The sequence below is a fragment of the Danio aesculapii genome, chromosome 10 (assembly GCF_903798145.1).
Source record: "Danio aesculapii chromosome 10, fDanAes4.1, whole genome shotgun sequence".
In the NCBI taxonomy this organism is placed as follows: domain Eukaryota; kingdom Metazoa; phylum Chordata; class Actinopteri; order Cypriniformes; family Danionidae; genus Danio; species Danio aesculapii.
This window is the reverse complement of record NC_079444.1, coordinates 4,852,219-4,866,627: the sequence shown is the minus strand read 5'-3', so window position 1 is coordinate 4,866,627 and position 14,409 is coordinate 4,852,219. Positions and strand designations below refer to the sequence as shown.

General features: G+C 28.6%; 1 protein-coding gene across 3 annotated transcripts in view; it reads left to right on the top strand.

The window, feature by feature from the left end:
- ttc28 (tetratricopeptide repeat domain 28) overlaps window positions 1–14,409 on the top strand; it is a 584,574-nt gene that overhangs the window by 560,778 nt on the left and 9,387 nt on the right. For all 3 annotated transcript variants that reach the window (XM_056466243.1, XM_056466242.1, XM_056466244.1), the window contains 3 exons: window positions 6,571–6,715; window positions 8,327–8,506; window positions 11,633–12,126. In XM_056466243.1, the coding sequence (XP_056322218.1) occupies window positions 6,571–6,715; window positions 8,327–8,506; window positions 11,633–12,126 (819 nt within the window). The remainder of the gene's footprint in view (window positions 1–6,570; window positions 6,716–8,326; window positions 8,507–11,632; window positions 12,127–14,409) is intronic.

Here is a 14,409-nt window from a genome sequence, read left to right as displayed (position 1 = left end):
ATCGTTCTTTCAAGGTTGCGGTGATTATGCAGGTATGAATTGTTATTCACTGATCTGTTTACAACAGATTTTGCATTGTTTATTTGACATTTTGATAGTTTTATTTGAACTTTTTAAATATTTAAATATATAAATATAAAACTAGGATTATTGATTTAACTTTAAACTATTAAATAATCATTACTATTATTATTATATTAAGAAGATGATATTATATTCATTGAATATATTCATATCAATACAGTTGAAGTCAGAATTATTAGCCTTTTTTTTTTTCTTTTTTAAATATTTCCCAAATGATGTTTAATAGAGCAAGGAAATTTATAAAGTATGTCTGATAATATTTTTTCTTCTGGAGAAAGTCTTATGTGTTTTATTTCGGCTAGATAAAAATCAGTTCTTAATTTTTTAAACACCATTTTAAGGTCAAAATTTTTAGCCCCTTTAAGCTATATATATATATATATATATATATATATATATATATATATATATATATATATATATATATATATATATATATATATATATATATATATATATATATTTACATTTAGTCATTTAGCAGACGCTTTTATCCAAATTTGGAGGACAGGGAAGCAATTTACACAACTATAAGAGCAGCAGTGAACAAGTGCTATAGACAAGTTTCAGGTGTGTAAAGTCTAAGAAGCAAAGCATTAGTAATGTTTTGTTGTTGTTGTTGTTTTTTTTTGAGAGAGAGAGAGAGTACAGTTAGTGGTATAGCCAGAGAGGCAGGTACAGATTAGGAAGGAAAGTGGAGACTAAATATTTGAGTTTTTAGTCGTTTCTTGAAGACAGCAAGTGACTCTGCTGTTCTGATGTAGTTAGGGAGTTCATTCCACCAACTGGGCAGATTGAATGCGAGAGTTCGGGAAAGTGATTTCTTCCCTCTTAGGGATGGGATGAGCAATAATCCAGTTTGGAGAGAACAAGAGCTTGAACAATAAGTTGAGCTGCATGTTCAGATATGAAGAGTCGGACCTTTCTGATGTTATAGAGTGTGAATCTGCAAGATCGAGCAGTTCTAGAAATGTGGTCAGAGAAGTTCAGTTGGTCATCAATCGTTACTCCAAGGCTTTTTACCATTTTGGATGCAGTAATGGTTGCCCCATCCATCTGGATTGAAAAGTTATGGTGTAGAGCCAGGTTGGCAGAAACTTCAAGCATTTCCGTTTTCGCGAGGTTAAGCTAAGGATGATGATCTTTCATCCAGTGTGAAATGTCTGACAGGCAGGCTGAGATGCGAGCTGGAACTGAGGGATCATCAGGGTGAAAAGAAAGGTATAGCTGGGTATCATCAGCATAGCAGTGGTAGGAAAATCCATGTTTCTGGATGACTGGTCCTAAGGATGTTGTGTAGATGGAGAAGAGAAGTGGCCCAAGAACAGAGCCCTGAGGTACCCCAGTGTAGTTATATATATATAATTTCGACTGTCTACAGAACAAACCATCGTTATACAATAACTTGCCTAATTACCCTAACCTGCCTAGTTAACTTAATTAACCTAGTTAAGCCTTTAAATGACACTTTAAGCTGTATAGAAGTATATATTGTCATTATTATATATATATATTGTTATTAGAAATGAGTTATTAAACCTATTATGTTTATAAATGTATTGGGAAAAAAAACTGCTCTCCGTTAAACAGAAAATTGGGAAAAAAATAAGCAGGGGGGGGGGGGGACTAAATAATAATTCAGATTATTATGAGAATATTGATAGAATATTGTATGTATATATATATATATATATATATATATATATATATATATATATATATATATATATATATATATATATATATATATATATATATATATATATATATATATATATATATATATATATATATATATATATACATATATGTTTATGTACAATGAATAAAATATCTTCTTAATATTAATAATAGTAATGATTATTGATTATACAATAATTTGAATAATAATTATTAATATTATTATTTATATCAAATGTCAATTTATTAAATTTGTTCGTAAACACACAAAAATTTTAATCGTCTTCCTAATATTAAATAGTTTAATAGTTTTATTAGATCTTTTTTGACATTTGGTTTAGCAATCTTTATTAATCATTTACATTTATTGTTTATTCGTTACATTGAATATTTACAGTACACATGTTTCAAGACAAGTAAATAAATCATCTGGAATAATTTTAGTTGTAGTCGTGTCCTCTATTTCACTGATTAAAAGACGTTGTCAGAAGTCAGCTGAATAAATAGTAGAATATAGAATTTTGCATGAATTATTCCCTTAATTGCGCCACCTCCTCTCTTCTTGTATGATTCAGGCAGATGTTCATTAAACATAGACGAGTCTCACTTTGATCACCCAATTAACCTTGGAATAAAGGACAGAGTTTGGAGAATGGAGTCACCTGAGTGTCAGCGGAAGGTTTGCGTCTTTGAAGGCATGTAATGATAGATGTCTGTGACAGGAAGCTCTGGAGTTACCATAGCGATGACGATTAGACCTTGAGGATGTTGGAGTTGTTACTCCTCCACAGATTCTTTAATAATGAGAAGTTTTGATATCATCTGTGAGGTGATGTGGAGCTTTATTTCAAGAGATTCAGAGTGACGTGTTACTGTGGGATTCAGTATCAATAGAGATTAAAGCAATGAGGGCACTTGAGGTTGTGTGTTACAGTAATTTTACTATGGTTAAGGGCTTGATGTTGTTGTTGTTAGTATTATTCTTATTCTTATTATTATTAGTAGTAGTAGTAGTATTATAAATAATAATATTGTCAAATGTCATGTATAGTTATTCTTAAATACAAAAAAGTATAAACATCTTAATATTAAAAATAGTTATTATTATTATTATTATTATTATTGTTATTATTATTATTAAAAATAATATTATCAAATACCAAATGTAAATTGTATTATTCTAATTTCACTAAATTTGTAACCATGTTCTTAATAATAATAATAATAATATTTATTATTATTATTATTATATATTGACCCAGCCGAGGCTCGAACCAGCGACCTTCTTGCTGTGAGGCGACAGCACTACCTACTGCGCCACTGCATCGCCTCTTCTTATTATTAATAATAATAATAATTATTATTATTATTAAATGCTAATAAAATGTATTTTTAAATACACAAAAAATAAAATAATCTACTTAATATTAATAATAGTAATTACTAATATTAATACTATTAAAATAATATCAAATACCAAATGTCAATTCAATTTATTCTACATTCACTAAAACAACAACAATAATAATAATAATAATAATAATAATAATAATAATAATAATAATAATAATAATAACAATAATAATAATAATTACTATTTTTATAATATTATTGTTGTTGTTGTTATAATCAAAATTATAATCATATCTTAATATTAATTATTATTATTATTATTATAATTATTATTATTATCAAATTTAAATAATATTTACTATATTAAATACGCTAAAATTATAATCTTCATTTATTCATTTTCTTTTCGGCTTAGTCCCTTTATTAATCTGGGGTTGCCACAGCGGAATGAACCGCCAACTTATCCAGCATATATTTTACGCAGCGGATGCCCTTCCATCCATACACACTCATACACTACGGACAGTTTAGCGTACCCAATTCACCGCATGTCTTTGGACTGTGGGGGAAACCAGAGCACCCAGAGGAAACCACCGCATCGCCATCTTTTTAATATTATTAATAATATTTTGTTATTATTATTATTATTATTAATACTGTTACTAATATTAGTAATATTAATTGTCTGCTATATTTATTCTTAAATACATTCAAATTACAATCATAATTATTATCATAATCATCTAATATTGACATTATTATTATCATCATCATCATCATCATCATCATCATTATTATTATTGTTACTATTATTATTTTTTTATTATTATTATTATTATTATTAGTAGTAGTAAATGTCAACAAAATGTATTTTTAATTACACTAAAATATAATAATCTACTATTATCTACTAATCTACTAATATTAATAATAGTAATTACTAATAATAATACTATTAAAATAATATCAAATACTAAATGTCAATTAAATTTATTCTAAATTCACTAAAATAATAATAATAATAATAATAATAATAGTAATAATAACAATAATATTAATTACTATTATTATAATATTATTGTTGTTGTTGTTATACTCAAAAAATTATAATCATATCTTAATATTAATTATTATTATTATTATTATAATTATTATTATTATCAAATTTAAATAATATTTACTATATTAAATACGCTAAAATTATAATCTTCATTCATTCATTTTCTGTTCGGCTTAGTCCCTTTATTAATCTGGGGTCGCCACAGCGGAATGAACCGCCAACTTATCCAGCATATATTTTTACGCAGCGGATGCCCTTGCAGCTGCAACCCATCTCTGGGAAACATCCATACACACTCATACACTACGGACAATTTAGCCTACCCAATTCACCGCATGTCTTTGGACTGTGGGGGAAACCAGAGCACCCAGAGGATACCAACGCGTCGCCATCTTCTTAATATTATTATTAATAATAATAATAATAATAATAATAATTATTATTATTATTATTATTATTATTATTATTATTATTATTATTAATACTGTTACTAATAATAGTAATATTAATTGTCTGCTATATTTATTCTTAAATACATTCAAATTATAATCATAATTATTATCATAATTATCTAATATTGACATTATTATTATCATCATCATTATTATTATTATTATTATTATTATTGTTACTATTATTATTTTTATTATTATTATTAATAATAATAATAATAATAAATGACAACAAAATGTATTTTTAATTACACTAAAATATCTACTAATCTACTAATATTAATAATAGTAATTACTAATAATATTAGTAATATAGTAATATATATATATATATATATATATATATATATATATATATATATATAATATTAGTAATAGTAATTAGTAATTACTAATAATAATACTATAAAAATAATATCAAATACCAAATGTCAATTAAATTTATTCTAAATTCACTAAAATAATAATAATAATAATAATAATAATAATATTAATAATAATAGTTTAAAATGTCAATTATATAATTATTATTAAATACACAAACAATTATCATCTTCTAATACTCAAAATAGTAATGTTGTTGTTGTTGTTGTTGTTGTTGTTGTTGTTGTTGTTGACAAAAGTAAATACCAGTAACCCTCTATTATATTTTATTTAAGGGCTTTTCTGCTGTAAAAACATGAACATGACTCTTTAAAGTTACAAACGATGTCAAATGTGAGTGGTGTTGTTTTTAAGTCTACAGTGCCATCTAGTGTTTGTTTTGTATGACTGGTATTTTCTGAAGATTGCTGTGACGTTTCATTCTCCTGTGTCTTTAACACGGTACACTACACAATATTATATATATATATATATATATATATATATATATATATATATATATATATATATATATATATATATATATATATATATATATATTTATTGTCTTTTATTTCGTTTAATCATATTTTTTCTGTCTCTTTTTTTTTTGCCTGGTCAGTAGACACCTTTACATGTCACTGATACCAATTGCAAAATAAAGTCTGGGTTGATAAAGCTAGATGCTGCTTAAGTCACGAATTAAACATTGTATTAAATAGTATTAGTATTAAAGGGGAGCTATTGTGCAAACATTACTTTTATAAGGGGTTTACACACAGTTGTGTGACAACAGTCTGTGAATATAACCTGCTTCTAATGGCAAACATTTATGAATTATTCATTTTATAATCACACTTGATAAAAACAGTTTGCAGAAACGCTTTGATTGACATTCTCCCATTGTACGTGTCATCAAAGGTGGAAAGCCCCGCCCATTAGTGACCATCTTTCCATAATTAGCATTCTCCATCAGTCTTGTTTTTGAACCTGCCAGTATGCATAGGCATTTGTAGCTCCGCCCTCTTTTGAAAAGATCTCATTTAAATGTAAAACCACAGTGACCAAAACAACATATTTAAGGTTAAGGTCTAAAAGGGTCAGTATTAAAGAGTTATAAAACTTTATTCGTGGCGTATTTCGAGCTGAAACTTCACATGCACACTCTAGGGACGTCAGAGACTTATTTAACATCTTGTAAAAAGGGTGTTGGAGAAATGACAACCTAGGAAACTGGTTTCAAGCAAAATTCTTTATTGAAACGTATTGGTTGCATCTTCAAAAAGTAAATGAGAAAAAGAACCTGCCCAGCCGCTGACCACAAAAGCTCATCACCAACAGTTCTTTGGTCTGAATGGATCCACAAAGACAAAAGCACAGTTGCAGAGACGCTGCCCGAAGCGTTTGCATCACTTTGGCTGAGCCAGTGCTCAGGGAGCTAAAGATTTAACTAACGTCGAATAGATTTTACTAATTTATATCCTCACAAGGGGCGTAACAGGGCTGTTTTAGGCCATTCCGTTATGAAATGCTATTATTTAATGGTTTGTTATATGTGTGTTTGTGTGTTGTTTTCAGGAGTTGTCAGAGCATGACGAGTCTCTTCAGTAATACAGTGTCTCCGGTGAAGGAGGGCACATCGTCTCTGCCCCGTCGCACTAGTGCCCTCAGCAAACCTCCGCTACGAGCCCTTTATGACCTACTTGTCGCCCCAATGGAGGGGGTAAGAGAATCGGCACACTTCTCCAAACTTCAATAATTGCGTAACACACTCAAAAAAGGACGTTGGCTACTTGTTCAGACTACTTATTTAAAATGAGCTGAAACAACACAATTCTTAAGTATTTTTGGGGGACAACTTCATTGTTTTATATTCAATTCACTTAAATTTGCAAAGACAATTAAGTAAACTTAAGCGATTTGTGTTGGAACAACATGAAGGATTTGTGTGGAACCCAGCATTTTTTTAAAGTGTAACACATTAAGTTGCAGTTCATTAAAATAATAGTTCACCCTAAAATCTGTCAGCATTTACTCGATTTAAATCTTTCATTGTTCTGAACCCATTCGATTTTTTCCTGTTATTTTGAAGATGTTGAAAACTTGTAACCATTGACAAGCTTAGGAAAAATAAATACTTTGGAAGTCAATGGTTACAGGTTTGCAACTTTTTTGGTGTTTTATTTTGTGTTCAAACTGGTTTGAAACAAGAAAATTATTAGTAAATGCTGACATATTTTCAGTATTTAAACTGTTACTTAAAGGCTTTAAAGAACTTATGCATTTTATTAATTATTTTATTTTACATTTATTTTACTCTGTTGTGTTTAATTTAATTTAATTTAATTTAATTTTATAAAATTTAATTTTATAAAATTTAATTTAATTTAATTTAATTTAATTTAATTTTATTTTATTTTATTTTATTTTATTTTATTTTATTTTATTTTATTTTATTTTATTTTATTTTATTAATCCAATTGGATTTTACAGATATTGTTTATTATTTATTATATAATAAATTATTCTAAATGATTTATTTATTTGATTATATTATATTTTGGTTTGTTATTGTATTGTTATTTTTATATTATTTTATTTTGTTGGATTTTAAATTTGTTGGACAAAAATGGATTTTACAGATGCTATTTAATTATTTAATGTAGATTTGAATATGTGTTTTGCAAGAAAAAAAATGACTCTTATTTTTATTTTATTGTATTTTGGTTTGTTATTTATTATTATTTAATTTTTTTTTATTTTTTATAATTAATTTATCCAAATTAATATTTAAAATATTTTTATAATTAATTAATCCAAATGGATTTTACTGATATTGTTTAATTATTTAATATAGTTTTGAATATGTGCTTTACACTAAAAATTACTATTTTATTTTATTTTTATTATATTGTATTCTATTTAAATCATATAGTATTTAATTTAGTTTTATTTTATTAATCTAAATGAATTTCACTGATATTGTTTAATTATTTAATATAGTTTTGAATATGTGCTTTGCACTAAAAAATATTATTTAATTTGCATTATATTGTATTTTAATGTATTTTAACTTAATTTTATTTTATTTTATTAATCCAAATCAATTTTACTGATATAGTTAAATTGTTCAATATAGTTTTGAATATATGCTTTGCACTAAAAATTACTATTTTATATTGTATTCTATTTTAATTATATAGTATTTTATTTTGTTTTATGTAATTTTTATTTTATTTTATTAATCCAATTGGATTTGGCAGATATTGTTAAAGTGTTTATTGTACTTTTAAATTACGTTTTGCATGAAAAATGTCTATGTTTTTCTTTGTAGGGTCTAATGCATTCCAGTGGTCCAGTGGGGCGGCACAGGCAGCTGGTTCTGGTTCTGGAGGGCGAGTTGTATCTAATCCCATTTGCTCTGCTGAAGGGAAGCTCATCTAATGAGTATCTGTATGAGCGCTTCAGTCTCATCGCCGTACCGTCCATCGGCAGTCTGGGGACCACAGCTAAAGTAAGTACAGTCATATTTACACTACAGGAGGTATTTTAGTACTTATATAGCTGATTTAGTCTTTCAACTAATTTTTATTTTATTTTATTTTATTTTACAGATACCAAAATAGGACATTAATTTAGTCATTCCTTATCGCTATTTAATCTAGATTGATGTTAAGAAATATGCAATAAAGTTTTTTTTTTTATAATTTTTGTAATTTTTTTCATTTATTTATTTATTTACTTTATAACTTTATATTTTTACTTTTTATTTTTTTACTTTATAAAACATTTGGCTATTTAGATGTAATATTTATTTTAATTTAGTTTAAATTAGATTTTTATATTAACTAACAAAAGTGTATTCATTTAGATTAGAATTTTATATATATATATATATATATATATATATATATATAGAAACCGAAATAGAATATTCATTTAAGTATTTCCATGTGGCTATTTATAATAGATTTATATTCAGATATATACAATACATTTTTATATGAATACATTTATATATATATATATATATATATATATATATATATATATATATATATATATATATATATATATATATATATATATATATGTATATATGTATATATATATATATATATATATATATATATATATATATATATATATATATTTATTATTATTTTTTTAATTTTTTTTTTTACTTATTTCAACATTTTGTCATTTAGATTTTAGATTTTAATTTCTTTTGTAATATTTATTTTATATGTAGTTTTATTTGATTTGATTTGAACTAACAAAAATGTATTTATTTAGTTATATTTTTCTCTACAAAAGATTTTTCTTTTATTTCCATTTTAACTAACAACAATGTTTTTACATAAAAATATACAGGAGGTATTTTAATATTATTTACATAGTGAATTTATAGTCTTTCATCTAATATTTTATTTTATTTTATTTTACAGACACCGAAATAGAACATTTATTTAGGTATTTCAAAGTAGCTATTCAATAGAGATTTTTATAAATAAATTTACAATACATTTTGGATCAATAAATTTTGTAAGTTTTTTCCATTTATTTATTTTTTTAAACTTAATTAAATTTTTTTTCTCATGTATTATTTATTTTTTAATTCAGTTTTATTTAATTAGATTTTGATATTAACTAACAAAAATGTATTCATATGATTTTATTGGATTTTTTAATATCTATTTTAACTTACAAAAATGTATTTATTTAAAAAAAAAAAGGTTTGTTTGTTCTTTAGGCGTTTCCATTTGGCTATTTAATATAGATCTATGTTAAGAAATATGCAATACATTTTATATGAATAAATTTAGTATATTTGGTATTTTTATATATATATATATATATATATATATATATATATATATATATATATATATATATATATATATATATATATATATATATATATATATATATATATATATATATATTATATAGCTATTTTTTTTCCTGAACAAACCACCATTATACAATAACTTGCCAAATTACCCTAACCTGCCTAATTAACCTAGTTAAGCCTTTAAATGTCACTTTAAGCTGTATAGAAGTGTCTTGAAAAATATCTAGTCAAATATTATTTACTGTCATCATGGCAAAGATAAAATAAAAAAATAAACAGGGGGGCTAATAAATACAGGAGGTATTTAAGTATTTTTTATATATTATTTAAATCTTTCATCTAATATTTTATTTTATTATATTAGTTTAGATCATGCAGAAATAGTTTTACTTTAGTTTTACTATAGTTTTGCCCAGGGGCGTTGCTAGACATAAAGCTATACTGGGGCACGTACCCCCTTCCCCCATCCCACCACCCCTCAAAATAATAAATAAATAAATAAATAAATAAAAATAAATAAATAATATATATATATATATATATATATATATATATATATATATATATATATATATATATATATATATATATATATATATATATATATAAATAAATAAATATACACACACACTATATATATATATATATATATATATATATATATATATATATATATATATATATATATATATATATATATATATATATATTATTATATAAATACACTATATATATAAATAAATACACTATTATTCACTATTATTTTGAAGAATAATTGTATAATAATAAGAATACTTTTATTTATAATAAATATAATATACATATGTATATTATATTTATTATAAATAAAAGTATTCTTATTATTATACAATTATTCTTCAAAATAATCTTAAATGTAACTGGAAAACAATGTTAAGACAACTGGAGTGATGCTAAAATCATTTAAGAAATTACTTTTGCATAAATATCAATTTAATTTGAATGAAATTCTATAGACAATTCAATAAAATACAAAAAAAAGGATGTGTTATAGGATTATCTGTTGTAGACTTGACACATGGCAGATAATTAGGTTTGTTAAGTCTTACCTCTCTGACTCCTCATACCTCCTTTTTGCTTCATACAAATAAATCTATCAGGAGTCACGCTTAGTAAGATCACCATCATATTGTTTAAACTTTAGTTTTGCCCACTTGCAAAACAAAAAAGGCTGTTACGCTGGTTTTACACCGCATGAGCAGCGCGTAACAAGCAGCCTGCTTTTTTGGCGTGCATGTTTACTACAGGGACTCTCAGAAGAAGAGCAGTGCATGCGAGAGCAGCGCGTGCGAGAGCAGCGCGTGCGAGAGCAGCGCGTGCGAGAGCAGCGCGTGCGAGAGAGATGCACACGCGGAGATGCTTCAGTTTGCTTTTTGATTGCATTGCTTTCACCAGCGTTGGTTCGGTTGCACATAGAGAATAACGTCTTTATTTCGGAATTACCACTCTTAATAAATACACTTGCATATGAAGTAAATCATATCTCAATGCATTTACTGGGGCACTGGAGATTTTCACTGGGACACGTGCCCCAGTGAATTGGGTCTAGCGACGCCCCTGGTTTTGCCATTCATACACCAGTAAAGCAATTTGGCATCAAACAACAGTGATTTTACTGCAATAAAAGTGTTGTTTCACACGATAAGAGTGGAACTCATTTAGTATGGTAAATAAACGCCAGTTTAACAGTTTTAATACACACTCTTTTAAATGACTAATTAATTTCGTTCTGATTATTCTCATCAGGTTCATCCTCGGCGGACTGGTCCTGTTCTATGTAATGGAGGAAGCTCCATGGCTGCAGTGGTTGGAAACCCTCGTCTGCCACCATCAGTGATGGACCGCTGGCTGTGGGGTCCGATGCCCACTGCTGAGGAGGAAGCTCATATGGTGGCTGATCTTCTAGGCTGTCAGCCGCTGGCCGGTCCTGCCGCTACAAAAGAACGGGTTATGAGCGCTCTCACCCAAGCAGAGTGCGCCCATTTCGCCACGCATATCTCCTGGAAACTGGCAGCCCTGGTCCTGACGCCCAGCCAGGACAGCAGCTCAGGATCTGTGGCGGCCGCTTCAGGTGGAGAGAGTGGAGGAAAGTCAAACTACACCATCCCGGAGAGTCTGCGCGTGCCGGACGACGCTAGCGATGCGGAAAGCATCTGTGACAGCCCGCCGCTGCAAGAGTTTCTGCTCACCGCCGCAGATATCCTTGATCTCAGGCTGCCCACTAAACTTGTTGTACTGGGGTCAGTGGACATCTTTCATTCTTCTTTTCATGCGTATAGTGTACATAACATTACACTGTAAAATCAAGAAGTGTTAATGATTAATGAAACGAAATGAGTTCCTTTGACCTACACTCAAAGAATGACTTTAGCTGCTTGTTCAAACTACTTATTTACAATGAGTTGAAACAACACAATTCTTATTTTTTTGTGTGTGGGGGTGGGGGGTGGACATAATTGTTTTATGTTCAATCCACTTAAATTTGTAAAAAGATATTAAGTTAACTTAATCAATTTCTGTTAATTCAATTTATGTAGAACCCTGCATTTTTTATAGTGTACATTTTTAATGAAGGTTGGTTGAACTTAATAGAAACAAGTTATGCGAACTCAATATTTGAATGTATTAGACTAAACTTAAACTCAATACGATTTGTAGCATCACTATACACTGTTAAAAGTGATTAAAGCGAGTAAACCTATTGCCTTAAAAGCAACAAGTTGACTCCACAAAAATAAAGCCATTGTAACTTGGAACTGTTAAGTTGACTTAATTTTTATAATTATGCAAATTGTTCTCAATTTTTAAAAATAAAATTAAACTAATCACTTTTTCCAATGTACCTTTATTATATTAGGGTTTTTTTTCCAGCTATTCTGTATCTAGCAAAATGACAGTAACTAAAATAAATCTGCTCCACTGTGTCTTCTTAATTCAATACAGGCTATAATTGTAGATTTTATAGACTTAATGAAGCATCAAATATGTAATATTGTAAAAATTACAGTATTTATTTGAAAACAGACATGCTAAAATAGTCTGACACTGTAAAAAGGGATTAGTTGACTTTAAAAAGTGAGTACAATTAGCCAGGGGCGTAGCGGACATTTTAAAAGGGGGGGGGGGTTATGGGGGTGGTAGGACAGCTGGATGAGATCAAACGTTCATATAATTATTAATCACCTGTTTCTAAATGGTCTGTCTCTAAAAGTGAGGGGCACGGATCACACCCCCCCACACCCCCCCCCCCCCCCCGGTCCCCCCCGGTGCTACGCCCCTGCAATTAGCATATTTATAACTATTCTATTAACTTAACAGATCCAAGTTACTATGGCTTTACTTACATTATCTTTGTGGAGTCAACTTGTTGCTTTTAAGGTAATTGGCTTACTCGCTTTAAGTAACTAATCACTTCTTACAGTGTAATAAATGCTGGGTTCCACACAAACGATTTGTGTTGGGACAACATGAAGGAATTAAGTTAACTTATTAGTTTTTACAAACTGAAACGGATTGAACATAAAACAATTAAGTTGTCCCAACTAAATCTTTAGAATTGTGTTGTTTCAGCTAATAAAAAAAATGTTTTTTTGAGTGATGCTTTGTGTCTGACTAGAAAATAAATATAAAAATATATATACACTCACCGGCCACTTTATTAGGTATACCTTATTAGTACCGGGATAGACCCATTTTTGCCTTCAGAACTGCCTTAATCTCCCAGAACTGCCTTAATATACTGGCAATATTCCTCAGAGATTTTGCTCCATATTGACGTGATAGCATCACACAGTTGCTGCAGATTTGTCGGCTGCACATCCATGATGTTCCACCACATCCCAAAGGTGCTCTATTGGATTGAGAACAGGTGACTGTGCAGGCCATTTGAGTGCAGTGAACTCATTGTCATGTTCAAGAAACCTGTCTGAGATGATTTTTGCTTTATGACATGGAGCGTTATCCTGCTAGAAGTAGCCATCAGAAGATGGGTACACTGTGGTCATAAAGGGATGGACATGGTCTGCAACAATACTCAGGTAGGCTGTGACATTGACATGATGCACAATTGGTACTAATGGGCCCAGAGTGTGCCAAGAAAATATCCCCCACACCATTACACCAGCCTGAACCGTTAATACAAGGCAGGATGGATCCATGCTTTCATGCTGTTGATGCCAAATTCTGACCCGACCATCCAAATGTTGCTGCAGAAATTGAAACTCATCAGACCAGGGAACGTTTTTCCAATCTTCTATTGTCCAGTTTTGGTGAGCCTGTGTGAATTGTAGCCTCAGTTTCCTGTTCTTAGCTGACAGGAGCGACACCCGGTGTGGTCTTCTGCTGCTGTAGCCCATCCGCCTCAAGGTTGGACGTGTTGTGTGTTCAAAGATGCTTTTCTGCAGACTTCTGTTGTAACGAGTGCTTATTTGAGTTACTGTTGCCTTTTTATCAGCTGGAACCAGTCTGGCCATTCTCCTCTGACCTCTAGCATCAACAAGGCATTTGCTCCCACAGAACTGTCG